The sequence below is a fragment of the Varanus komodoensis genome, unplaced genomic scaffold (genome assembly GCF_004798865.1).
Source record: "Varanus komodoensis strain SLA01 unplaced genomic scaffold, ASM479886v1 scaffold25, whole genome shotgun sequence".
Classification (NCBI taxonomy): Eukaryota; Metazoa; Chordata; class Lepidosauria; order Squamata; family Varanidae; genus Varanus; species Varanus komodoensis.
In genome coordinates this window covers 14299806-14326573 of record NW_025335661.1, presented here as the reverse complement: position 1 = coordinate 14326573, position 26768 = coordinate 14299806, and the positions used below count along the sequence as shown (strand labels likewise).

General features: G+C 41.0%; 1 protein-coding gene across 13 annotated transcripts in view; it reads right to left on the bottom strand.

Moving 5' to 3' along the window:
* Positions 1-26768, bottom strand: part of MBNL1 (muscleblind like splicing regulator 1) — a 180117-nt gene that overhangs the window by 14367 nt on the left and 138982 nt on the right. For 7 of the 13 annotated variants that reach the window (XM_044433043.1, XM_044433048.1, XM_044433039.1 and 4 more), the window contains 6 exons: positions 17598-17798; positions 8597-8854; positions 6685-6738; positions 5607-5760; positions 2138-2173; positions 952-1046 (listed from right to left, as the gene is read on the bottom strand). In XM_044433043.1, coding sequence (XP_044288978.1) covers positions 952-1046; positions 2138-2173; positions 5607-5760; positions 6685-6738; positions 8597-8854; positions 17598-17798 — 798 coding nt within the window. The remainder of the gene's footprint in view (positions 1-951; positions 1047-2137; positions 2174-5606; positions 5761-6684; positions 6739-8596; positions 8855-17597; positions 17799-26768) is intronic. The other 6 variants (XM_044433044.1, XM_044433040.1, XM_044433045.1 and 3 more) reach the window with 3 other exon arrangements.

The following is a 26768-nucleotide window of genomic DNA, read 5'->3' as shown; positions in this document are numbered from 1 at the left end:
ACTTCCTTACTAAACAATATTTTCAATTAAAAACAATTTAAGTAAGAATGAAGAGGGGTTCACAGGCTGATGGACACCATGGGAAAAGTCTGTGAAAACACTGTGCCCACACAATGTCAGAGACCCACAATTAGGCTCTCAAATTGGCCATCTAAGTGATTTCCAGGGCAGGAACAATAGCAAGGCGTTCCTTGCTTCCACATTCCTTCTGAGCTCTGTTGTGTTTGGAGAGGGTTGCATGCAGCCTCACAGGCAGTCCCAAGTCAGAGTTTAAAAGAAGCTACTTCTGAGTAGACATGTACAGAACTGTATTATTCAGCCTTTCCTTTCCTTTCCCTGTTGTAGTTCTTGTAATTGTATTTTCAGACAAAGTAGCTGTTGCAACAGATTCTAAGTTAGCATAAAATTTGATTTGCAATGGATATGCTGATGAATAAAGATTTCCCCTCACTGATTTGCAAATTGAGACTAAGGTTTAAAAGTCATGTCCCTGTACAGGCTTAAGTCTACACATTTTTATTTGATTTTGAACGTTCCAGCCTAATGCAGTTCTTAACTAATGCCAGTGAAATGCTATATTAGGAAAGAAAGTGAGATAGAGAGGAAAAAACAGCACTCCTTGGATTCTTCTCGAAGACTGTCTTTAAAATGGTAAGCATAGTAGCGGGGGGCAAAGCAACTTTATTTGTTGTAAATTTACTGATTTAGGAAGGATCTGTATAAAGTATTTTAGTAGTGGAAATGGAAGAGCTGCAACTTTCTGAGCATGGACAAAAGGCTAATTAAGCTATGCTGTAGATCTTAAGAGAATGTGTAGGCCAACAAGAGGTACAAACGAACAAAAAGAAAAGAAAAAAGAAAAATTGGAACAAAAACGAACCAAATCCCCATGCTCCTTCAAAGCACCGATTCTGAGTTATGTTTAAGAAACAAAGCTGTAAATTAGCAAACCTGGTTGGCTGTGGCTGTTGCAGCGAAGGGAACGCTTGTGGCAGATGATGTTGCTGCAGACACAGTGGCGGGCGTAGCGCCGTGCACCATGGGAACTTTCGGAAGGAAAATCATATGAGCAAACATACAGAAGAGTGTAGCAGTATGGGAAACCATGGCAACAGGTGGTAGAATCATCGAGTATGGAATTTATATCAGCAGATAAGCCGTGGGACGAGACATCGCCACCCGCAAAGTGACATGCAATCACAGCACAAAGCAGGACAACATTCCAGAGAGCAAGGAGGGGAGGAGATGAAAAGACGAGAGGAGGGGAGAAAAGGGAAAGGGGAAAATGCTTGTTACCATCAAATCACGGGAATCAATACCATCAAGCTTAATTCTTTCCATTCGTATTCAACAAGCAAACTTAAAACAGCCCCAATCATTAGTATCCTTTTATGACCACCTCATCCCCTTCATGTTTACTAGAGATATCATTATAGTTATCCCAAGATTCCCTTTGAAATATGTACATATTTTAAAATAATATGAATAAAACCTGTTGGCATGAAATTCTAGTTCGGTATTAGAAACATCAAAGAAATCTGCAATGGATTCAAATGGGGTGGGATTTCTATGAGTTTGACCTGCAGATTCAACAACAGACCAGCTTTTTCTGAGTTGCACGGATTCTGTGAAATGCCTTTTTACTTTTGTGGAGAATTTGCAAACAGGGATGAAATTCTCATACCAAAAAAAAGTCTGATTCTGTCAATGAGGGGATGATAGGAGAAAATCTATCAGAAAAATCCGCGAAACACAGAGTGAATGGATTTGCCAAATTCTATACATCCTGTTTCTATCTTACTGGCATGAAGTATATTACTGAACTGTTGCCTTCTGTTGTTTTAAATGCAAAATAATTGTTTAAACCACTGGAATTCAGAGTCCAGTCAAAATCCACCAGAGCTTATGGGGGACAGGGGGAATGTGTTATAGAGCAACTTGATATGCTAAAAATAAATGGTTTCTAGGTTTCTGTGTCAATTAAATAAAGCAAATGCATTTAATTGACAAGGGTTAGTGCAGGGGAAGGGAGAATGGATTGGCACAAGAGCTAAAGTTAAAACCCAGCAGTGGATTTTGAGAGTCTGTGAGCTGCTAAACAGGTTTAAGATAATCAAGAAACAAAGCTGGCACCTACCAACACTTGTAGCGGGTGTCATGCACAATATTGAGCCTGCCCATCATGCATTGCAACAGGAAGGTGGATTTGCAAAGGGAAAAGAAACAACCCATCACACGTGTAATTAGGAAAATTTCATTGAACAAAGAAGAAAAAATTGGTTATTATGGGAACAGTGCATGTAACCGTCAGCACAGTCAAATCAAACAGCAAAGTGGCGGTCAATTAGAACTAGTCTGACATGAGCAGGGCAGGGGAAAAGCAAATGGAACTGTGTGCTGGCACTTGGATTAAAATAAGCTAGGCAGTAAGGAAAATGCAAACTCATGAGCAGAGGCTTCAGTTGTCTAGCTTTTAATTACACAAATTTAGAGTGTAATCTTACACATAGACAGAAAGAAGGCCTACAATTCCCAGGATGCTCCAGCCAGCTGGGCTTTTTTCCTGTCTAAATAAGTATAGAATTGTCCCTTAGTTAAGGTACTCTTTATTCTATTGCATCTATTGTGTCAAAAGCCTGGTTTTAAACATTAATGCAGGATGAATGCCATGGTTTGCAAATTCTCACTGGTACAAAATATTAACTATGTGCTACTCTAAATATTAATTGGCCCACAGAATCGGGCTATGTAGTTCCAGGGATATTTTATTAATCATGATATTCAGAGTAGTTTTCAAATTTAAAATGATAAAAATTTTAAATAACAATATTTGTATTTTCAAGCACTGTTAATGCTATTGATATTTTAATTATTAATGTAATTATTATTAGTACTCTCAATGGAATATGATCTACTGTATGTACATGTACATCTATTTATCTACTTTTGGAACTACTAACTTGCCACTACTGGTATATAAGCAAACTTATCTGTGTTAACAATATGCAGAATTTAGCGAAAAGGTTCAACATCTAAAATTTCTTAATAGTTCTAGATTAGATGTTGCCACTGCAGACCCTGAATTAGATAGTATTAGTTCCATGGGCCTTCCATTTATGTAGGGTTGTGTATGTTGAAACATATGCATTTTATTTTTTCTTGCAATAATTTTCTGAAATTTAAGTTTTCAGTTATTATCTTCCTTGTTTTTTTTTTAACCAACACACATTCTGCACAGGGTTTGCAGCAAATGAATGTAGGCAGCAGTGAAAACTTAGGGTACAATAACTTGCAGAAATGAAAAAAGTCAGCTGTAGGACCCCTTTGCTCATTCATCCTTTAAACAAGAAACCCCCTTCACAATTTGTACGCTGGTTTCACTAATGCAGGTGCAAAACCGGTGGATGTCCCTGTTCAGAACTTGCATTTTAGCTCTTGGCAAAGCTTGATTTTGAGTAAAGGGGGGAAAGCTTTAGGATCTCTCAGTATTTCTCTACAGGAATTTAGTACATGAAGAACTATGTTCTCATCAGATTAGGAAACAGTTCATTTCACCCAACAATAGAGAGAATGGTGCTAATACGTTTCTTCATATATTTATCTTAATAAGGGTGCAATTCTTGGAAAATTGACACAGAAAAGTCCTACAACTCCCAGAATTTCCCAGTCAGCCTTGACAGCTAAACATGCATAGCACTGCACTGAAAATGTAGTAGGTGACTAATTAGGTTAAGTCTGTTTAAACAGCAAGTATGAATGCTTTTCTTCTAATGATCATGATGGAATTTGTTTCCATGACTACTGAAATTAATCAGAGAGTTTGCCATTGATTTTAACAGTGAAGAACAGGGTCCAAAGCTTCCCTTCTTTCTACAAGAAGGTATGCATAGTTAGTCACCTTAGCAAAATGCACAGTCAATTTTAAGTGCAATGTTCTACTTAGTTACACTCATTCTTATACAAAGTTTTGAACAACTTTGTTATGAATATAGTGCTGTTTTGGCCCTTCTATGGCATACGTACAATGAGTCAAATCTGAAGTATGCAAGAGTGCTTTCTGAATATACAACAAACTGAACGTGCATCCCTTGTCAAAATTTTGCCATTAGACTAATAGACTGGGACGCAAGTAACACTCTTTCTGTGTCCTACCCAGAACTATGGGCCTTCCTGATCTTGTTCAGGAATGCCAGAAATCCAGCAGCGACACCACATGAGAACTCTGCTGCACAGGTTGACCACACATTTCAAGTAGATTTTATTTCGGCTCTTCTGGCGGTCTGTTGTGAAGGGATGCACACAGGTGAAGGGAGACTGCATTCTTCACAGAATAGGATGTGATGGTGTGGGTAAGTCACCTCAGTTCTGCCAGTGTCCTTTGTGGCATAAATATACTAAAAGCATAGCTATGCCAGTCACTGCAGCTGAGGATCCTTCAGTTTGGCTTTGCCTGCAGCAGGGATCTCTAGACATGCTTATCTCACACAAATACTCCAGTGTGTGTTTCTGCCGTTACACTCACCGTATAGGACAAGTGGTTCTTGTAGGCATTGGAGTTTATATTCTGAATGGCCCAGGCTGAAATGTATCACATTTAGTTACACTAAAGGTGGCTCCATGCCAGGTTTAATATGTAGAAGTTCACTGATGCTTGTTTGGAATGCATGTTACTGTTCATTTTTAGTAACACCTTTTTTCAGTAACAGACCACTCATTGTAGGGCATCATATAAAACTCTCCCTGAGATTACAATTAACCAGAAACCATATCACCTCTGGCACACATACAAACTCTTGATATCCATATATTTTGTGTAAAGATCAGGTGCCCAGCACAAGATGTCAAAAACTTGACTGCAAGTTATTCACAGACTTCTAACAGGAAATGAAATCTATGAATCTGAATAGATAAATAATTTTCTCATTCCTTGCCTTTAAGAAGGTGCCTGTGCAAGCAAGACATTCTACAGTTAAACTTTAGAAATCATTCCATAAGCAGTATCATTTTGACACTTGAAACAGACGTGTTTTTTCATGATAAAATCAATGGCAAAGCTGCAACATGGTTTAGAACTCTCTGAATTTATTTTTCCAGATTAGTGCTTTCTAATAGTTGGATTGTAGAGGATTAAAAGGTTATACTGAGTCACCCTTGCTGCAATGAGAAGCCTTTGAAAGTGGCAGGGCACGCAATAGTTATTTGATAAAATTGCTAGAGCAAAGGGGTCTCACAGCAATCTAAAAAAAAATATGACTGTACAAAACAGGTGAAGAGGTGTGAAATGAAGGTTAGGCAAAATGAGGCACAAAAGGGAGAGACTTTGAATGCTGCTTTGACATGTAAGAGTGCATACTTTGGGAATGGAGATTTTCATATTAGGCCAGAAAGCACCCAACACCTTGCTTCAAGACAAACATATACAGAATCTGCAGTTTAGCAACAAGACCATCTTCCCTGCTCATAAAGGGCTAGTCCTACGAGGCTTCTTCTCCCCAGCCTCACTAAGGGAGTGTCTTTCCATGTCAGGAACTTGCTAATATCTGGGAAGCTCTTAGCATGAACTTGCTTGTCTCTGTCCCAAGGAAATATGGAAAAGCTGCACTTACCTGGTGGGAGGAAGGCTGTATGTTGTTGCAATTGCATGTTTGCAAGAGCCTGCTGGTATTGGAAGATACCAGTATTAAAGACTGCGGTGGCACCATTGGTTTTTTCAAGCGCAGGCCTCTTTGGTAATGGGGGGAGTACAGCTTGAGGAATTCCCTAAGGTTGGATGAGTGTAAGACAGCACAGTTAAGGAGGAAAAGGAATGGGTGGGATGTAGGGAGGAGGAAAGAGGGAAAGAGAGAGAGAGAAAGAGAAGAAACAGGACAATCAGTAGAAGATATAACAGTTAGGCACCATTATTATCATTTTTAAAAAATCTTTGAGCAAGCAAGCAGCGGAGCGGACTTTACTATTCAAAGAAAGGGCGAGGCCAAAGCTTTGTAAGGAGGTATTGCTTTTGCCCTTCAAATATAGCATGGCAGGGTGACGGTGCCTGAGATCTAAACACTAGCATATTCCACTACATAAAAGCTTTACATTTTTTTAGTAAAGAAGCAGCAATACCAGGGAGAAAAATAAAGAAAGCTGCACTGCTAGCTCCATGAGGATTGACAAGTAAAAGCCATGTTAAAGAGAAAATCTTATAGAGTGAATGGAACAGGTTAATATAATATTAAAGTTTTATTCCCACATCCCCCAAAGTCCATCTACACATGCAAAAATAATGTACCACATCATGCTGGTACTTTTTAACATTGCATTACAAATGTTAAATCTATATAAGAATACTGTTAAGCCATGCCAACCAAACAGATACAAATATATATCTCATATATATTATACATATTTTTCAAAATCTCATTTTTAAAACCCCAACACATTTTACTTCATTTAGAAATGTCTACAAGGTGGTTAAACTGAATGTGGGGTCCCACATCCTAGGGATAATGGCTAGGAAATAAACGTATGCAATCTTCCCATAAAGCAGATCAGGAAACCACACTCAGTTTTGGTTGTTCTTGTTGCTGAGTTTATATTACTTTATAACAGGAATAAGGAATATTTACGTAGAATTTATTTTTAAAATTTGTATCTACAGTAAAGCTACATGCCAAGCTAAAAGGTGAAAGGTCATAGTACCAGGTCAAAGGTTGCCTCGAGGGGTCGCTTCAGTGATTTGACAGCCGACTGAGTCTTAATTAGCAGGCAGCGAGCACATGATGGCAATGGGCCAGTGGGGTTCAAGCGCATTAACATAAACAGCAAGCAGAGGTGCATCATGGGGGCAGCAGTGCATTTTTGGGTAGGTGAGAAAAAACAAATAAAAAACAAATCATCGGAATGCCATATACAACGAATAACAAGACTAAGCATGCACAATAAGGCGCTACTGAGTTGTTATTGTGAGGATACACCTCTATGTAGTTAATTACAAACAAGATACTCTAACGGGGAAGGGGGTGAAAGAAGGAGAAAGAGTGAGAAAGAGAGTCTGCCTTCTGTATTTTTGCTCAAGTATCCAACACAGAAAAAGGCCTCTCTCCTGTTGTCCAGTACTGTGCTATGACTCTCACACAACGATGCTTCACATGAGGTAGTATTTTAATGGTCAAATCATGTAGTTATGTAAAAAAAATATCGGACAACATTAACAGCTAAGCAAAGAACAGAGAAGGGACCCATTAAAATAGCTAGTTGTTAACAATCTCATACATTTTAAGCAATGCATACTACTCCTCAACTCTTCCCAGCAGGCTCTCATTCAGCTACTCCATGTCACAATCAACTTTCCAGTTGTGCAACTGTTTGTTACACCATACTTAAACTTAAGAGAAACACAATAGAAGATTGCTACCCCTCAAATGATGTCATAGTCTAGCTGTTGGAATTGCTTACTCCTAAGTAGTTCCAGGTAGGATTGCTTCTACTACTCCACCCCAACTCTATTGTGTGTCTTAAAATTATTGCAATACCTCATAAGGGAAAAGAAAGCTAAAAACCCCAAATATTTAATGTAAATATACTAGGAATAGGTACTTTTTAAGATAAGCAATGAGTTATGTGTGTGTTTACATATATGCTTGCCAGGATGTGTCAAAATGAATCTTTTCTTGATGTTCATTTTTGTTCTTCACCATCACCAAAACTAACTTTTGTGTGTTTCCCTTCTAGAACTAATGATTCATGTGTTTTGGGGCTTTGCTTTTCATATCAAATGCTAAAGTTGTCCCATTGCAACCTACTAAGTATTTACCTCCCAATAAGTTACTCCCCCTGCCCCTGCTATCAGCAAGGCTGGAGAAACACCTTGAAATTGGTTTGTGAAGTAGCTGGTTGTGCATTCATGAAAGAGTCCATTTTGACTGCTGCTAGAAGAAACTAGCAGATAGCAAGAATGAGGCAAATGAATGCACAGGTAGAATCATGCACATTTGTCACCTGTAAAACACAAAAAGTTTCTAATATTGAAGGAGGGGAAGGAAGAGGAAAAGATACAGTGGACAGGAAGTGAGACACTGTCATACCAACTATGAAAAAGCTAGTACCTTTTTTGAAACATATTATCTTTGCACATAAAACAGGAAATGGAGCACAGACAGACAGATCATGAGATCTGATGAGGAGTGCACCAGCTCCTTGTGCAATTTTTATTTAGCAGATAATATGAAAAATTACCAATTTGAACTCATCCTGACAGGCATATTCATATACATGTACATAAACAACTATTAGTGGGTAGATACAAATGCGATTCACTGCATTAAATGCATGTCTCTCTGCATAATGCATGTACTAATAATGGGCACATTTGGGCATGTAAATGCATGCCCAAGCCAGATATCCACAAAGAACCTCTGTGAAAATTCAGTGATGTGGTAGTTGTTCTAGCAGAGTCCAAAGCTACTTAAGAGCAATTTGGCATTATATGCCCAGAGGCTTACTGAGATACAAAGGGGATAGGATACCTGAATAATATCTTCAGAAAGGCGCTAATGCAGTGTTCTGTGGCCAACAATGTCACTGCTTTGCATAGTTTCTTTTCTGGACTCACCATGGCTGCTGCAGTAGCTGCTGCCTGAGCAGCTGCTGCTTGGTTGACCTGGTACTGGGCAGCTTTGATCTTAGCTTGCAGATGTGCAGGCGGGTGAAAATATTTGCACTTTTCCCTTGAGCATCTCCCTTTGATGTAATCCATGCACACAGTAACTGTGTTGTCGTTGGTATCGATCATCGCACTGTCGGCCGGGTGAGCAAACCGGCAATCGTTTTCTCCTCTGTTACAATTGCCACGCTGATACTCTCGACATACCTGTGGTGGAATTAAATGCAAGCCAAGTTATTTAGCAAGTAATCACAAAGTGCATCTGAACCCCTGTTTGTATCCTGCTTTTGGTTTTGGGGAATGTCAAATGTTCAAATACGCTCCCAAAAGAAAAGAAATCCTGTGCCCTTTAAATTCCACTTTTATTGCTAGATGAGAAACAAAAGTACAGCCCACAGGATCCTCTTCCCAAAGTACTACAGTATGAAAAATTGCATTGTTTGAGGACTGGCAGAGATTTTTGTTGCTTTGTTGGAAGAGGTGAGATTGTTCATTCTTAGTCTGAAGTCTGATATCCTGTTTCGATCCATGGGCTATGACATTCCCAAATGTGAAAGCAAAATTAAGCTATTTCCAGTTCAGCAAATTTATCAGCCATGCGACAAGTATTTGCAAAAATTAACCCAGCTGTCCCAAGATTCACCACAAGAGGGAGTGCAAACACATATAATGCTTTGCAGTTTCGCTTTTCCCCCATGTCTTGCTAAGCCATACTCATTTTCATAGTTTTTCTCATTACCTTTTTCTTCCATTATCAACATGAAGGGTACATTGTGCATGCAGACAGACTCACATGCACAATGTACCCTTCTGACTGAAGGGTTAGTATAAATATTAAAAAGAGAATGAAACAAAACAACACAATGCAAAAACCCTGTGGTATTTTGCAGATGCCTCAGAAATGTTAACTGTGAATTGTGAACTCATTCTAAATAGGAGGTAAACAAGTATAAAGGGTTACCAAAATCCTAACAATAATCCTTTTTCCTGGATGACTTTTCTATTTAAAAAAGTAACGGACAACCAGGCAAAGATTTAGGACAGGGCAGGCAGAAAATCATCATATCAAACTTTGAATGGTGTCAAATGATAAGGAAGAACCACTCTCATAGCAAGCAAGGTACACTCTGCATAAATGCCAGTACTGGTCAGATGGAGAAAAGAGAAACTGTTGGAGCTGGCTGCAGGATTTGTCTCCTGTTTGGGAGACTTAATCCATCTAGCCCAGGACTACTGGCATTGTTTTAAGCAGGATTCTTTCCTGCCTCTAGGGCTTGAACCTGTGCCCAACCACTGAGCCAAGCCTCCTGCATGGGTGCCTGTATACATCCCCCCACTGTCATCCATAATCAGTGCAAGTCACTCATGTTCTGAAGGCATGAATAACTTGTACTGTGAAGAAGGGGTTGGACGGATGGGTTGCAGAAGGTACACTCCATGGGGATGCAGGAGATGTCTCATTGTCCTAAAGCCCCTCACAGTGGAGTGGGGACAGGTGGGGCTCCTTTGCATCTGTGGTGGAACAGATCATAACTTGAGCATCCCTTTTCAATACGAAATGTATGAAAAGCATTGTTGCTAGGTAGTGTCAGGTTATCTCAGACTTATGGCAACCCTATACATGAATGCCATCCAAAATGTCCTTTCTTTGCTCAGCTGCTGTAAACTCAAAGCAGTTGCTTCCTTAATGGAACTGAGCCACCTCATACTTGGTGGTCTTCTTCTCTCCCCTTTCTCTTTCTCTTTTTCTCAAGCTCACTTTTCCTAGCATGATTATTATGAGACTCCAGTGAGTCTCACCATCTTGTGCTTGAAGTATGACAGCTTCAGTTTTTTTCATGTTTTGCTTCTAGGGAAAGTTCTGTTTGATTTGATATAGGACCATTTGTTCATCTTTCTATCGCTCCAGGGTATTCATAAAGCTCTCCTCTAGCACCATGTTTCAAATGCTTCCATTTTCTTCCTATCAGCTTTCTTCACTGTCCAGCTTTCACACCCATATATTCTGACTGGAAATACATGCTCAGCCTGGTCTTGCAAAATGAGTCTAGCCAAGAAAAATTCATGAACTGTCACAAAATAAAACTTGTGCTTTTGGATGACATGACAGACCATCCCATGCAATACCCCACTATGGCTTGTTGTGTTGTGCAAACCAGCCTATTCAGTTTGCTGACTGTCAGTGCTAAGAAGGCACTGAAGGCACGCCTGTTTTACTTCTTTCTACCCCTTCCCCATGGACAGTCCTGCTGTCCATTCTTTCCACTGCTCATCAGGGCTTAAGGCAAAACTAAGCTATGCTGATGCAAACATTTTATTTTACAATTGGCTTTCCACTCATGCTGTCAACTGAGCTTCCTCTAAAGTGAAAAAGAAAGGGAATGTATGGGTTTCCTCTTCTGTATGAACATTTTATGGGATGACAAAATGATTTCGCTAAGACTAGTGAAGCTTCCAAGCAAGTTCACATGGTGAATTTGGAGGCTTCTTCACAGGTATTCTGAAGTATTCTGAAGAAAATCTGAGGAATTTTAAATAAGAGAATTTAAGATCATAAAAATGTCTCAGGTATTTTTAATGTATCACTGTATTAATGGTATTAATATTGCTTTTAGTTGTTACACATTTCTACATGTTTTAATTTTGTTGTAAGTCACCTGCAGCCTTTTTGTTTTGTTTTTGTTTTGTTTTGTTTTTTGAGCACTCTGTTGGGAGCGTCATCTAATGAGGCTGCTTGTAACAATCTAGACTCTGAGGACAAGGTGGGAGACGCGTGCAGCGAAGCTCGCCTCTGTGCTTCCTCAGCCATGTAAAACACTTTGGCAGCTGATTTAAGTGGCACCTTGGAGTACAAAGAGAAAAAGTGGAGACGCTGCCAGGATACTGCATATACTAGTGAAGACTGTCTATTCCCCATCTTCCCACCTTCCCCACCATGAAAACCCTTCTCTGAGTTTGTTATTATGATACTTCTTTCTGCACTGCCTGTGAGGGCAGGAGGAGGACGCTCCAGAATCCCAGCTCTGACTTCACATCAGGGTTCCAATATCAGAGCTGGGAGTCTAGACTCTGTCTGGCAGCTGCAGAATTGTCCCCTAAACAATAATTGATACACATTTTTGTTCTTTCTGCTTCAGAAGCCTTGGGTTATATCTGAAGGAAGCTCAGAGGGAAATATCTGAGAAATTCACATCCCATGCTTCCAATGTACTTACCCTGCACTCTCTAGTGTTGTTATATTTTTACCTTCTGCAAAGACATCAAAATTCTTTATGTGCAATTTTGTAATTTTCACGTGGCATCCTATCTAGCCACTGACTATACCAAATTTTGCTTAGCCTAATTTTTTAAACATCATCTAACTTCAAACCATACCTTTTCTGTAACTAGAATGACAGGTAAGGAAGATGGCAATACCTATGTGATTTGCAGAGGACTTTGCTGGCATCAATCATGTGTGAAGAATGGCAAGAAATGGAGTGGGCATAAAGTAGACCTTCAGATGTTTGGACTACTGTCAGAAGCCTGTCACCATGGACAATGGTCAGGAATGCTGGGAGTTGAGTCCAACACATTTGAGTCCAACACTATTTTCTGCCTACCGTGTCCTAAGTCATACTGAGGTCAAGGCAAGAGCAGAAGATTTCTGCCATAAATATGCTCTTTGAGGATATTCTGCATTCCAGAATGCAATTAATGACTATACCAAATAAAATGTGTCGGTTCAGTTTTCTCTGATGGTTATATGGCATAACTTCAATCAAGGGAATACAATTTTCCACTTAAATTTTGCCACTTTAACTCACTTTTCATCTGTGAAACAGGAATGATAGTAACCTACTCCACAGGGTTGTTGAGAGTAGAATTGCAGTTTTGCAAATGTAGGATGTTACATCAATACTAGCAGCAATGAGACTTCAGGGCGAGGAGCAATCAAATCCTAGAAGCATAACTGCTATTTATAGTGGAACATATGTTAAGATGATCAAACGGGCAACTGATTCATAATCAAAATAAAAGTTTTGAAAGGCTGGCACTGCCTGACTAAAAGTAGCAGAAGCAACTTGCAAAGGTATTTCAACAAATTCCCTAGAAAGGGAAAAGGGCTTGGGGAGCTGGTTGGCTGAAAAGTGTTTTGTCCTCAGGAACTGCAAAAATGACAGCAGAGCTCCAATGTCCCATTTCCCCACTTAATGTGCAGCAAAACAGGAGCCCTGCTCTTGAGATAGGCTCCCTGCACTTGGCAAAACAAACAGCAGCAGATCGAAAATTGCCCAATTAGCCTTGAAAAAGAAAACCACCTCCAGCCATTTCACTCTCCTTGCGTCCTTGTGCTGTGCTTTCCTCCAGTTACCAATCAATGCAGCAGTCACTCCACAGGACCAGCTCACACTTACAGCTTTTCCTGTATCCAAGCACTGTTGCTTGCCAACGTCAGGTTTGGGGTAAGAGGCTTGGAAAGGAAGCATTGAGCTAAACTGGTTGAAAATTGCATCTCTAAAACTGCATCACCACTCAAGATTCTTCTTAGCCATTTTTGTGAGTGGGAAGGCTCAGCAGTGGCTGCATTCACAAACAATAAGGAAGGAGGGTTTTAGGAATCTTTATCTGGTTGTACATGAGCAAACATGCCCACTCCTGCTTGACTCTTCCTGCTGGCAAGAACAACTGGAGCAACCAGAAACTCAACAGGATGGAAAATCTTAGCATTACATCCAATCCTGGATTCTTGGTTTGTCACTCCCCAAACCAACCAGAAACTGGAGTCACGTGATATGACAACTCATCATGGGTAACAAGCCACAGTAAGTTGTCATGACATCTGAATCCAGACCACTTCTTGAAGGGTGGCTTATACTTAGACATTACGTCACCCTGACAGCCCATGGCTTGTCCTTCTTGCTGTTATTATTGTTATTTATTTACTTATTTAAGTTCTATGCCTCCCCACAGCAGGAGCTCTCTGGCCAGTCCACAACAATCCATACAAATTGTTCAACTCATGATGGGTTGAGCCTTAGAAACTGATTACCTTATGAAACACAAGACTCATCTAATGAGCTTCTAGGAATGAGTGGAGGACCACCTGCCACTCCTGGCAATCTCACCCTTGCTGTTGCTGGTGTCAAGGCTTTCCTTGAACTCTCATAATTTGTCAGCTTCTCCACCCCCCAAAAATGTACATTTGTGATCATCACGTTAAAAAAATGATGGACTTTCAAGGGTATGCAAGTGCACACTTGCTGCTGTCCAATCAATGTAATCTTGCCTTGTCAATGGCTGTGCAGGTTTCAACTGTCAAAGGGAAATGGTGTAACACCGACAAAGGGAAGTAGTGTAACAGGTAATTTGCACTCAATTGTTAGCTGTAAATTGCCTAGCTTTCAACTTAAAATTGAAGGGAAAATGTGCCAAAATTAGGTGCATCAAAAAGATGTGGCAAGTGTATTACCCTCTTACCAATCCTTTTGCTTCTAAGAATTAAACCAAAACTTCCAAGTGTCCACCATTTCAACACTTTCCAACTACTGCAGAAAGGGGATATACTAACTCTCTACTAGCTTCTTTGGACTGCTCGCTATTACACTTACTTTGGGTATCTAACAGTTTTAAAATGCAATAATAGTAAAAACAATCAAACAATAAACCTTGAAGAAGCAGTCGGATATGACTGAGTGAATGGAGACCCATCAGGGGCAAATGTCAATACTACTAGTACCATGTTTGCTCCAATCTGTTCCGCCACTTCTGAGGGTTATGTTCTGTGTTTTTAACTGTCAGGAATATTCACACATTTTTGGACAAGGAACTATATGCAAATTTAATACCTGGGAAGTAATTAGGGTTTGGAGTACTTTGCACCACCAGACAAAGCAGTGAACAGAGGGAAAACACACATCCATAAGTAAGAAAGGGCTGTATTACCTACTCCCCTTCCTTTGACTGCTGAAATATGCAACACCAATGACAAGGCAAGATTACACTTTTTGAACAGCCATTAATGTGCCATTGTGTATCTGTGGAAGATTAATAACAAGAACAATGATACCAATGGGGGCAAAACATTATAATAAAATGCACTGTTTGAACCAAGCCAAAAATCCCAGTGATGAACAAAAAGGGATAGCACTGAGAGTGAGCGGTCATAACAGGTTCTGCCATGAAGGACACTGGTATACCGGCTAGAGGACTGAGGGAAAAGGAAGCAGGAAACAGCTCCATCACCTTTGGATGCGCTGTAGGTTACTCCATGAGCCTCCATATTGCACTGCTTATGTGCAGTGTGGTTTAGTGTCCTACAAACATACCCAGTGACTACAGCCAGGGTTTTAGGATGGCTTAGATTCCTGGCTTGTTTGCAAAGAATGCAAAGGCTGGGTACTGAAGCTGATCCTGCTAGAAAAGAATGCTGAACAGAAGTAATTGGACAGTGTATACAACTATGTGTGCCTGAAAACAGCATGCTAGGATCCTCTGGAATTCTGGCTTCTCATTTTGTGTGCATGCATCCAGTGAATTTAACACTTTCCCTGGCTGATAGTCATACAAGTAAATAATAATCTGGTGATGCTTAATAAATACCCTAAACTATATTGACCAGCTGAAAGCCAGCCAGAGCTTTTCCTGAATGAGTGACAATTTGAATTCATGCCTGTCTAGTCAAACTATAACACTTCTACCACTGCACCACAGTAACTATCTGATGGAGCACTTGTTGATATTAGTAGGTAAGTCTATGGAAATATCTTGTGTAATACTACACCCTGTTCTTGTCATGGAGTTCCTTTCTTCTGTTGGAGAGAGATGAGGCATGAGAAAGATAGGTAACAGCAGTGTGCCTTAGTTGATTAGACTGGAGAGCAAACATGGAAGCTTTTATAAGGGTCAGGAATGAGCACCTGATCCTCTTTGGCCTATCTGGATAAGAGGCTTCCTAGCTGGTTTTCCTGTCATTTCTCCTATCAGAGTATGATAGTGGAATATAATGTGGTACTTGTTAGATTACAGGATCCAGAATACCTGTGCGCTGCAGTCTTGGCATATGCATAGGCTAAGTAAAATTAAAAGCAGAGTCTTCCCAATATTCAGCACATAAATTGTGGGTTTGCTCAGCAAATTAAAATAAGATCTCACTGTACATTTGTGATAGATTAAGATAACACACCATTCTAAGCATTTACCACTGCTTTCTTCATTAATTATAATTAAGTTTAATCCTGCCTTTATACTATCTACCCTCATAAGGTAATAGATATGTAACAGCGATACTGAATAACAAAACAATGATAAAAACTCCAAATTATTAAAATAATAGCAATAGCATCATTTTATGTTATTTTAGCATAAACCACATAAACTGTTCTGCATCAGGTTAATTTTTCTTCATGTTGCACTCTGCATTATAACCCAAAAGATTTAAATGTGCATAACACGCAGGCCAGCATGAAGACTTAATTTGTAACTGAGTTTACTGCAGTACTAAGATGCAATGCAAGACTGGCTCAGGGCCCATTTCACTACTGATGTGATAAGATGTTGAAACTTCCTGTCAAGCATCCTCTGATAAGAAACTGTTCAGGGCAAAGGAGAACAGCTGCTATAGCACAACATTTTTTAGGGATGTAGCCAAAGCTGATACATAATAAATCTGAGACAAAATTCTAAGAATGGGAGTGAAATGGAAATGAAAACTGCTGTTTGTTTCTCATCCAGATAGAATTTAAGGTAGTAATAATATGTATGGCACTAGGATGCCATCTTGCTTAAGTTACCCAGACTACTGTACGAAAGTTCGGGCAGCAACAGTATGCTTGGCTAAGTCATGAAAACCACTACTGATGCCGCTGAAACGCAAAATTAGCCAGTGCATAAGTCAGATCCAGTAGGTTTAGATTTCTAGAATGCGTCCCCTGACTTTGTTCCATAAACTAACATTTTTGTAATTCAAACAGGATTAATTGTGAGTCAGTGAATATTTCCACCACATATGTCTTGTGCGTGACTAAGTATACAAACTCCACCATCTCTGTGAATGCTCAGATGCTGATTACTGTGAACAAAGCACATCAAATAATCCACTAGAAAAGGATATGTTGTGACTCATTATGGCATGATGCACAGGGAAGAAAAGAAGGGCATTTTACACATCCAACATTTCCATGATGTGTGTGGATGACGTATGTACAAAAATTGTAAGATAATTTAAAAGTTTGCAGTAACCATGAACTTTCACACAAGTCTATAAAATTGCATGTATTACTCTGCAACCAATTTGCCAATTATGATGCAGCTAATTTACAGATCCCTAATTAACCCTTGGATACCGTGGAAGACTTTAATATTTCCATTTCACTGATGGGGTGCTAAGGGTCAACTGTAGCAATTTGAGAAAATACAGGCGAGAAGGAGTAAACAACAAACAAATGGATAAACAATTTGAATACAAAATGTTACAAAAACTTGTTAACAATCATCGCTCAATGTCTGTGGTGGCTATCTGTATATAGATAAATGTGTTTGGATAAACGTTTGCAGTTCATGTAGATTTATAAAGACACAAACCTACATGAAGAATACAAAACTGCTCTGCTAAACAGAGTTGGACATAACAGTTTGGAACAGTGGCAGACCTGCACCTGATCCTATGGCGAGTCAGTATGCCCAACTGTGCATTAGATTGCTTCCCTGCTTCGTTGGTCATGAAGACCTTCCAATGTCTGTGTTGCTGTTGTTATGGATAATGACACTTAACAGGAGATGGAGTTGATAGGAGTAGGAAACTTATTAGCCTCTTCTCAGGAGGCACATTACAGACACAATATTGCTCTGAATAGCACACTGACCACTTACTTGAGACATTTATTCACGGCCTAGCTCTATGAGAAGATTAGCAGTGGCGATCTGGGTGGTTAGAAGTATCACAATGGAAATTATAGCTGCTATTTCCTACCTCCAGTCTGTCCGTCCTCATTAGCTTTTGTGCTGCTGCTGCTGCAGCAGCAGGGACTGGCACACCAGGATTCCCTGCAACCAGCATTGGTCCTGTTGGCAGGATCTCTGCTGGGACTAAGCCAGGGGAGACAGGGCCCAAGTAGGGGTTAAAGGCTGTTGAAGCACTGGTGGCTAAGCTTGGTGCAACTGAAAACATTGGCTGGAAAAAAGAGAATAAATGTAAATATTAGTTAACCCATTATATTCACAATACTTTATATATAATCAGTGCAGTTCTGTTTTTAATTATTCAACAATTCTACCCTTTAGGATGTCCTAGAAGCAACTGTACATAGCTAGAGAGAGACAGAGGTTAACTGTACTTTGATCCACACAGTAGTCCCAGAAGTGTGGATTAGGTCAGTTCACTTTGAAATGTGAACCAAACAAAAGTCTCATGTGTCTCTCCTTCCCACTGCGATCATAAGCAGTTCGGAATATGCCAGGTTTTAAGCAGCTAATATTGTTCACAATTTGGGCTGCAAACTAACCATGCAATTCCATAAAATGTTGAGCTTCTTCTAGAGCTGGAAAGATACATAGGCTTCGAAAATAGTTTGTGGGATGCTTCACATGGAAGATCCCCAAATAAATGAGTTATTAAGGGCAAACTGAAGTACTCTGGAGCTGTCACTCCTGCAAAAAAGGCATAAATGTGAATAAACCCCGTATTTTGTGATAACCCAGTTCTGTTGCCTTAAGAGAACAACAAGTTCACATCTGTGTCCTTCCAATTCCCAGTAATGAAACATTATTCTGGTCTCATGCTAGACCCTATACACATTGTCATATACAGAAAGAAAAAGAGGAATGTCAGTCAACACTGAAAAATGCTAGAGGTGCCAAAAGGATACAGGATAGATTGATGAGATTAATTGCATGGTAGGACATGCAAAGGAGCAGTATTATGTCACAGAGCGATTATGAAAATCTGTAGCCCGTATCTCCAGAAGCTGACAACCATGGTCTCACTATTGCTATTATAACCATAAATGTAATGCTAGTGAGCAATCTCAACTGCATTATTTAACCCTTAATGGGAGAAAAAGAGCCTTGTCTTTTGTATTACCAGTGTAATCCAATGTATGTCTATTCAGAGTAATTTCCATTAGGTTCAATGTGGCTTACTCCCAGATAGGTGAGTACAGGTTTGCAGCAGAAGCTAGTAAACTGTCTGCCGGACTGGTCTGTCCTGCTGCATCACCACAGGGCCATAGCTCAGTGGTAGTACTAATACTTCATCTGCAGAAGGTACCAAATATGACAGCTGGCATCTCCAGAGAAGGCTAGAAAAAATCAGTTGGTGTCAATGATACTGAGACAGACAGGTCAATGGTCTAACTCAATTTAAGGAAGCTTTCTATGTTCCATTAATCTTGCTATGTCAACTATTTTCCAATGACTGAGTTGGACCTGCTCTGCCATTTCTAAACCAATTCCACGTTCATACATCCTTTCACTGGCTTTCTACCTTGCAAACCTTGTGTATAAGAAACAAATGCTTTATGACAACTCACACTAGTTCCTCTTTCTATCCTTCCAAGGAGATGATGAAATGAAAACAAGGGGTTATATCCAATTTTTGCTCTACTTAGAGTAACTCTATTGAAATAAATGTGAATTAAATTAGGATAACATTTCATACAACCCAAACAGAGGCAGAGTACTGGCACAAGGGAGATCTGGAATTCTGAGAAGGGAAGCACTGTGTTTAGTAGACTTTTTAGTCCTGGCATTGAAAATACTGGGCTGGGCTTATACCCTTGTAGGAGCAAAAAGCAGAGCATGGCTTAGACAAGAGAACTTCAGAGTTGTAGAGGAAGTATATTTTGAGGAGACTTGCTGGGTAAGACTTGGCGGGAAATCACAACCAAGTTTTTTGGCAATGGTGGAATTTGCCTTTATTCTTTAGCTATGTGTAGGACATTTACAAGGGCTGTGGGAAAGTGTTTAACATCTTAAAAGGGGCATGCAGGGACTTAGTCTTGTATATAACCTCTTTGCTTTCACTGGGATGGGCATGGCTAGACTGGGCTTCCTCAGTGGAGAGAGAAGAGCAGACCAGTTATACTCAGACACACATTTTGTATATTCCTGCTAGCTAGTAGAGAATTTTGTTGTCTACCAAGTCCAAGCACAATTTGGATGCAACTAGATTTTTTTCCCTGAGGGAAAATGCTTCCAGTTCTGCCAAGGATGCACCCTGAATATCTGCTATAAGCCACCATCCAAATGATGAAATGAAACATTAACTTACACTCTTAGAAAATTAAATCAGATAGGGTCCAGATAGTGTAATGGTGATCTCTGGTAGCCTAGTACTGTGTAAATTATAGTATAAGCTCTTGACTCAGAAAAATCTTGTGCCTCGTTGAAATGACCTCTTCAGCTGCCATCCATGCAGCCAGGTAAAGATGGGGAAATGCCACGCAAACACTGAAGCAGATGCCAGAGCCAGTGAACCTCCCGGGACTTCTCTGCTAGTCCCATGCAGAACACTGTTTGTCCAAGTAGTTGCAAATCTTCTCCGGCATTGGTTTCACACAGTTGGAAGATCAGGCCCTCAAACTTGCTGGAGCTTGGCTGTCTCTACTGTATATCCAAGGGAGACTTGCACCAGCACAGCACAAGACTCTTTAGACTAAACCCTAAAAAATGGACTCATTCTGATCACAACTGGCATGAAGAAAAGTGTGCCTGTATGTATTGGGTGGGGAAATAAAAAAGGGGATTCATTCTGTTTGCATATGCTGAAAAGCAAATATTGCCAGTGACAGAGCATCTAAAAGAAAACATGCACCAACCACATTAGCATCATTCTCCTCCTCTGCACTGGGGAATATTTAATAATATTTTAAGCAACATTCCCCTGCGGTCCAGAGTCGGATGGTGCATGAGTGAGAAAGTTACTGAGCTGTTAGAATGCAGCAAAAGGAATAAGAACATTCATTCTGGTTCCAATGACTGCTGAGTCATTGTGTGCTTAGTGGCCAAATCACTGGTTAAAATTAATGTCCTTGACTTCTTGGTGATAATGCAGCATCATCCTGCTTCATTTTGCACAACTGTTGGTCATGTATGAAGGGCATCTTATGATATATATATATATATATAGAGAGAGAGAGAGAGAGGGAGGGTGGAGCAGGGAGAGGTGCTTTACTTATAACCCAGCCAAGAAAGCGTCCACCTTTCATAGTGGGGGTGGCATGCAACAAACAAATGAAAGTGATCCAAATACTGTAAATGTCACACAAACAACTACAGTGCTATAACGGTGACATAAGGAGTTATGCACACTCATGATTTATGTTAATCTTGGAAGGGAATGAGTACCACCTCTCAGCAAGACTCCTACTAGGTCTCATTTCTATAGCAAGACTCTCAGTGGCTGCAAATAATGTGTATCATTTTCCTGACACAGAATCATAGGACTTACACACTAGTCCATGATTGCTGAACAGATAATAGATGCTCTTTGTGTCATTTGCTGTCTACTGGGCAGTCTCCCAGCTTTCACTTCTCAGAGAGTTTCCTCTAGTTACTGTCTATTATACAAAAGTGTTAACCATCTCTCTTTTGTCATGCTTGGGAAAAGGGATGATACTGCAGGGAAGCGGTCCGGGATAACTTCCACTGGAAGTTGTATCTGGGAAAGACGAGGTCACAAATTAATCAGGGGTCCATGAACACAACCATCAAGCACCTACGAAATCCCTCAAGGTTTAATGTTAGGCAGAGTATGTGCTCACACATCATTGCTGGCTCTGTAAACTTAAGCAAGGTGGTATTTGGCTGTCTCTGCTGATGATCTAACAAATTCCTGCAGAAAGGGTTAAGCACAAGCAATTAAAGTAAACCTCTGCTTCCCATTCAGGGAAACATGCATGAATTCTGCCTGCATGTGGAGCTCAAGAATACTCACTCACATTCGAGTTTAGGGCCTATGCATTTCATACAGAAGAAGACAGACAAATACCATTTAGGCCAGCCATTTCCAACCTGGTTCCCTCCAGAAGTGTTTGACTGCAACCCTTGCAATTCCCCTAGTCAGTGCTTGTTGAAGGATTATGAGGCCAGGGTGCCAGACTGGGTAAACCTGCCTCAGATACATTTCCAGGTGCTTCCATGTGGAAGACTCTTCCAGCCGTGACATGTTCCTACACAGGTGGAGACTGCCTGCGAATGCTGCAACCAGAGGGTGGGACTGATCATGGCAACTTTCCCTGATGATTGCTCATTCCATGGGGAAAACCCAATTGGCCCTGCCCATGTGATTACACAGCTCCAAGCTATGTTACACATTACAGAAAAGTATGTGTCTGCCTGAAGAGCACTCAGCTTGTACATTTATGTTTGTCTACATTTTAATTAACAAAGTGACTGCAAGAAGACACTGAACCCCAGTGTAAACGACACAGAACTGGGAAAACATTTGCAAAAGGGCTTTTCTTAAATGAATACATAATTGACATTTGCCATGGAAGTTTACTGGGAAAGCATGTTCTAAAGCATGCTAGCTGCTGACCATGTTTTCAATCAATCTTTACTTTACTGACAAGAATGAACTCTATTTAGTCTCTGCTTCTGCAAAATGCAAAGTGCCAGCACCTGCTGTTGAGAGCTGCCCTTCTAAGTGTGACCGTGAAAGAGGATTCTAAAGGCCAAAGATCACAGGCCCCTGTTTAGAATTAACTCACAGACAGTCTCATGTGCTGCAGTGTTTACTAGCAAACACAGTAAATTGTTTTGGTTTCTTGCAGGAGAGACACTGCTAAGAGATAGACAAGCTAGACACATGTACAATTTCTCTATGGAGAAACAGTTTTTGAAGATGGTTCCACATGGTGTCGTTTCCCTATGCATCATTATGCATCGCAGTGATATGAAATGCTCATTTGGGGTGACAGTAAATGACCAGTCAACTGCAATTTGGAGGAAAAACATCTCAAACATTTTCTGAGTTTTTTTTTTTTTTTTAAGACCTTGAAAATACTTTGACTCTGACCGAAGTGACCACAGAAGTGAAGCTGCAGTCACAATTCTCTGGTGATCTAATAGGACTCAAAAGGGCAAAACAGACATTATTTTAATCCTGTGTCTAGCCGAAACATAGTATGCTCAGTTTTTAAAGAAAATCTAGATTACTTGCAAAGGGGCGATTCCAGATTTTAAAGGCTCCAACCTGCTTATTGGGGGCCTGATCCAAATCAGCCTGTGCACTTACTGTAGAATCAAAAGATTCTACAGTAAGGCGATCCAACTTCTCGAGGGCCGCATGAGGACTTTGACATGGAACCCAGGGGCCTCATGATGAACTACATTTCCATATTGTAAATTAAAGTGTTTTCAATATATTTATTTGATTTAATGTACACAATTAATATATATAATTAACCATTGAACAAGGGGGGGGCAATATGATGTCTCAGAGGTGGCTTGAGAACGCAGCTCTTTCTCTGACCACCGCCCAAGCACAATGACTGTTCCTCTGGGGCAGCCCATCCTGTTTTTCCCTGTTTCCCTCACCCAGAAACCCTCCCATACGACCCCCTGGTCTCTTCTTCCTTCCTGCAACTGGCATGCTGAGCCTCTTGTACTTGAGCTGATGAATTCTCCCCAGCATGCCTCACCGAGCTTTCTGCTCAACAGCTGGAGCAGCGGGGAGCATGCAGGGGTGGGCTTTCATGAGGCCACGGTCCAGTCCCACTCTCTTCCTGACCTGCTCCAGTAAGTGAGTGGTGCAGCTCACCACCCTCCAACTGTGAACCGGGCAACCAAAAATAGCTTGGTATTGTAGCAGAGAAGAGGGGAGCCTGTGCCAGCCACTCTCAAGTGCTGCTTGGGCACTCCTGGGAGGTGTGGCGGGAGCCAGGGAAAGCTCAGAAAGCAGCCAAGGGCTTTCTTGCCACTTCTGCAGAGGGATTTACTGGCCGTGACGCTTTGTGGGATCTGTTTCCCATGATCAGGTGACACAACAACCCACTGTGCTCAGAACAAAAGCTGTAACAGTCTACAGGTTCTCAGCATGGCTAGTTTGAAAAACACTGCTGTCAGAGGCTTTCCCCTGCCCTAATGGCACTGAGAGGTCACCCTTGCTGGCAACCTGAGAGCAGACTTCTCAAAAGCCACTGGCCAGGATTGTTGGATCCACTGCTCCTTGGCAAAGGGTCCTGTGCCCCCTCAGCATGGCGGAACAGGCACTGGTGGTGGCTGCTACAGAGGTCTACTCTTGGGCAGCAGGTGGGGAAGGTGAGGAAGATGCCTGATTTGCTCAGTGGCTGCAACATGTCGTCAAAGAGGGGCTAGACTGCCAAGGGATAGGGCACCTCCACCTCCTGCCCAGTAATCCCCGCAGTGATGCTAACTTAACTATTAATTAAATTAATAGTTAAAAAGCTAAATTAACTAAGGACTAATTCAAGCAAGCAAGAACAACATGCTAACTAGACACACCTGCTCACTTAATTTGGGGAGTGGTACTTGTTTCAGCTCACCAGAGCTTCAATATACCCTTGCAGGGCAAAAGCTTATATACCAAGTCTAGCAGAAGTATTTAGTGATGGTGCTATCTTTCCATGAAAACGAGCACATTCAAAGAAGCATTTCCTACATGTAAATGCAGTCATGAGGACTAGCACTTTGTTGTTTTAATTAAAGTGGGAATTATCAGAATGTAAGATGTGCACGGTATATAAACCTGACCAGGTAGAAGGCTCATAGAGTGCACGGGGCCCACCAAATCCTGTGGATCTTAAGGGGCAACTGCTTTTGAGCACAGAGCTACTATTTTTGTTTGGTGGTAAGGGACGGTCAGAGCAGTAGCATGGCACACGCGCGCGCACACAGAGAGAGAGAGAGAGAGAGAGAGAGAGAGAGAGAGAGAGAGAGAGAGAGAGAGCGAGCGCACAAGCGCAGGATATAGAATATATATGTATGTATATTGGGCGTGGATAAGTTTCAGTGGCCTCAATAAAAGCTGGCACCTTGCAGGGCTGCGGGATGGGTCTTGCAGTTCTTATTACCTCTTTTACTTGAATAATCCTACACAAGAACCTGAAGCCTGTCATAGGCCAGACAACTAACTACAGCATCCGCTTTCAGCATCTAACACCCCAACCCTTCACTGAATCTGTGCCTACTTAAATCTATGACCTTCTCAGCCCTAGGAAGGGGAGGGTGTTACAGAAGCTGAGAACAACATAATATATATGAACATCAGAACATTCATATATATTATCAGCGGTAGAAACTGGTGATGCAGAAAATGTTTCTAGAGATAACAAGCAAGGGAAAAACTGAAAGAAGAAATGAACCCATGTGTTCAATATAGGTAATAGCTACTTTTTAAGAAACATCTCAGTCACCAGAATTGCCAGTTTCCCAAATTGGAGAACACAATAAGAAGGGGCCATGCAAGGGATGCATCAATTGTTTACCTATGTTTGCACAGAAGCAACACATTGGATTCTGATTACTTGAAAAATCTCGACAGACTATCACCAAGTAGCCATTTTATTTCCGTTATTATTGAGATATCTAACTAAATGTGTTGGTGGCACGAATGGCCCAGATTCACTGACTTAAAGACAGACTTAATTACAGTTAAAACAGACTCACTGGAATAATGGAACTTAGTTTGTCATTACTAAATGAAGTATAATGGCTTTTAGATATCTTCTCCAAGTATTACTAAATTTAGATACAAACCATTGTAAACTTATTTTAAGGACTCTAATAATCAAGGAAGGGGGGAGAAGAATAGCAAGGTGCAGTGCTGGTATCTTCCGAAGACCAGCTGTGGTTATGTTTGTCTTTCCTAAGTAGAGTTTAAGCAAAAAGCCAGTCATGAAATACAATGGCAGATGCAGATGTTTCCTGAGCTGTAGCCCTTTCACTGTAAGACTGGGGTGATCAACCTCTTTCCAGCTGAAGGCTAAACCCGATCCCACTCTCGGGGGCACATTCCACCAGTGGGTCAGACTGAAGGCAGAAGCAATTGTGCCAGGCACGCACACACACACACACGCCTGGGTTCTGCCATAAAAGTATCTGCAGCTGAACAGCAATAAAAATTAAACTGCAGTTGTCTTTTTGTCAGCACTGCATTACTGATAACCTCACTGGAGATACTTGAGGAGCAAAGTATAAATTAAGCATATTTTAATTGCACGTAGCTGAATGATTTGCATTTATGTTCAGTAATCAGATCCCAAACTATATTTGAGTCAGATCCCAAGCTACTGAGTCAGATCCCAGACTATATTTCATAGGCCTGCTGCATTGTTCTATATCTGCAGTGCTCTTATACTTAAACTGGGAGCCCTGGAATGAGAGGGAAAAAAGATAAAACCATGCCCCATCTTTCCCTTACCCATTAGCATTTTCTGCTACCACCTTTCTGAAACACATGCAATGTAGCACGAGGGATAGAAGACTACTTTTATGTTTTATGAGAGGGAGGATCCTAAAGTGTCTAGATGCAACTTTTATATGTGGGGTGCAATTCTGGTTGTAGGGATGCTTCCGGATAAGCAATCACCTAAGTTGAATCTAAAGTTTGAGAGTGAAGGGAGAAGAATGCACCACATAAATAACCCATGTGCTTCAGACTGCTTAGTGCACAGCCTGTCTTATTATCTGACTAGACAGCATGAGACACAGAGGTGCTGACACTGCATGTTTTCTTCCCTTTGCCCTTGGAGTGGTCAACCTCAGCACGACGCTGTGTGCTGTCCTGCTTGTGCTCTTTCATCAGGGCCAGTATCACTGAGCAACTGCTAGAAGTGATGGTTCCCTGGCTCAGATGCTGCTCCTCTTGCCACCACTGCCTTCCTTCCCCTTCTGTCTGGCTCAAAGGAAAAGCAGGGAACTAGAAATAATCGACGAAAACAAAAGGAAGAGGCAGCATCCTCTACTGCGTGCTCACTGGTCTGCCCTTTACCTTTCAGCTGCATTGGATGGTGGTCCCAGAGGGGAGAAGGACAAGGAGTGGGCAACTGAGTGACTGAGCAACTAACTGAGTGCTTCTTGCCTGGGAACACTGTTCCTCCAAAAAGTGTGGGACTAAGCCCTGATAATGGCTGGCTGAGACAATGAACTCTTGTCTGTGCAATGATGTATTATACCTGCC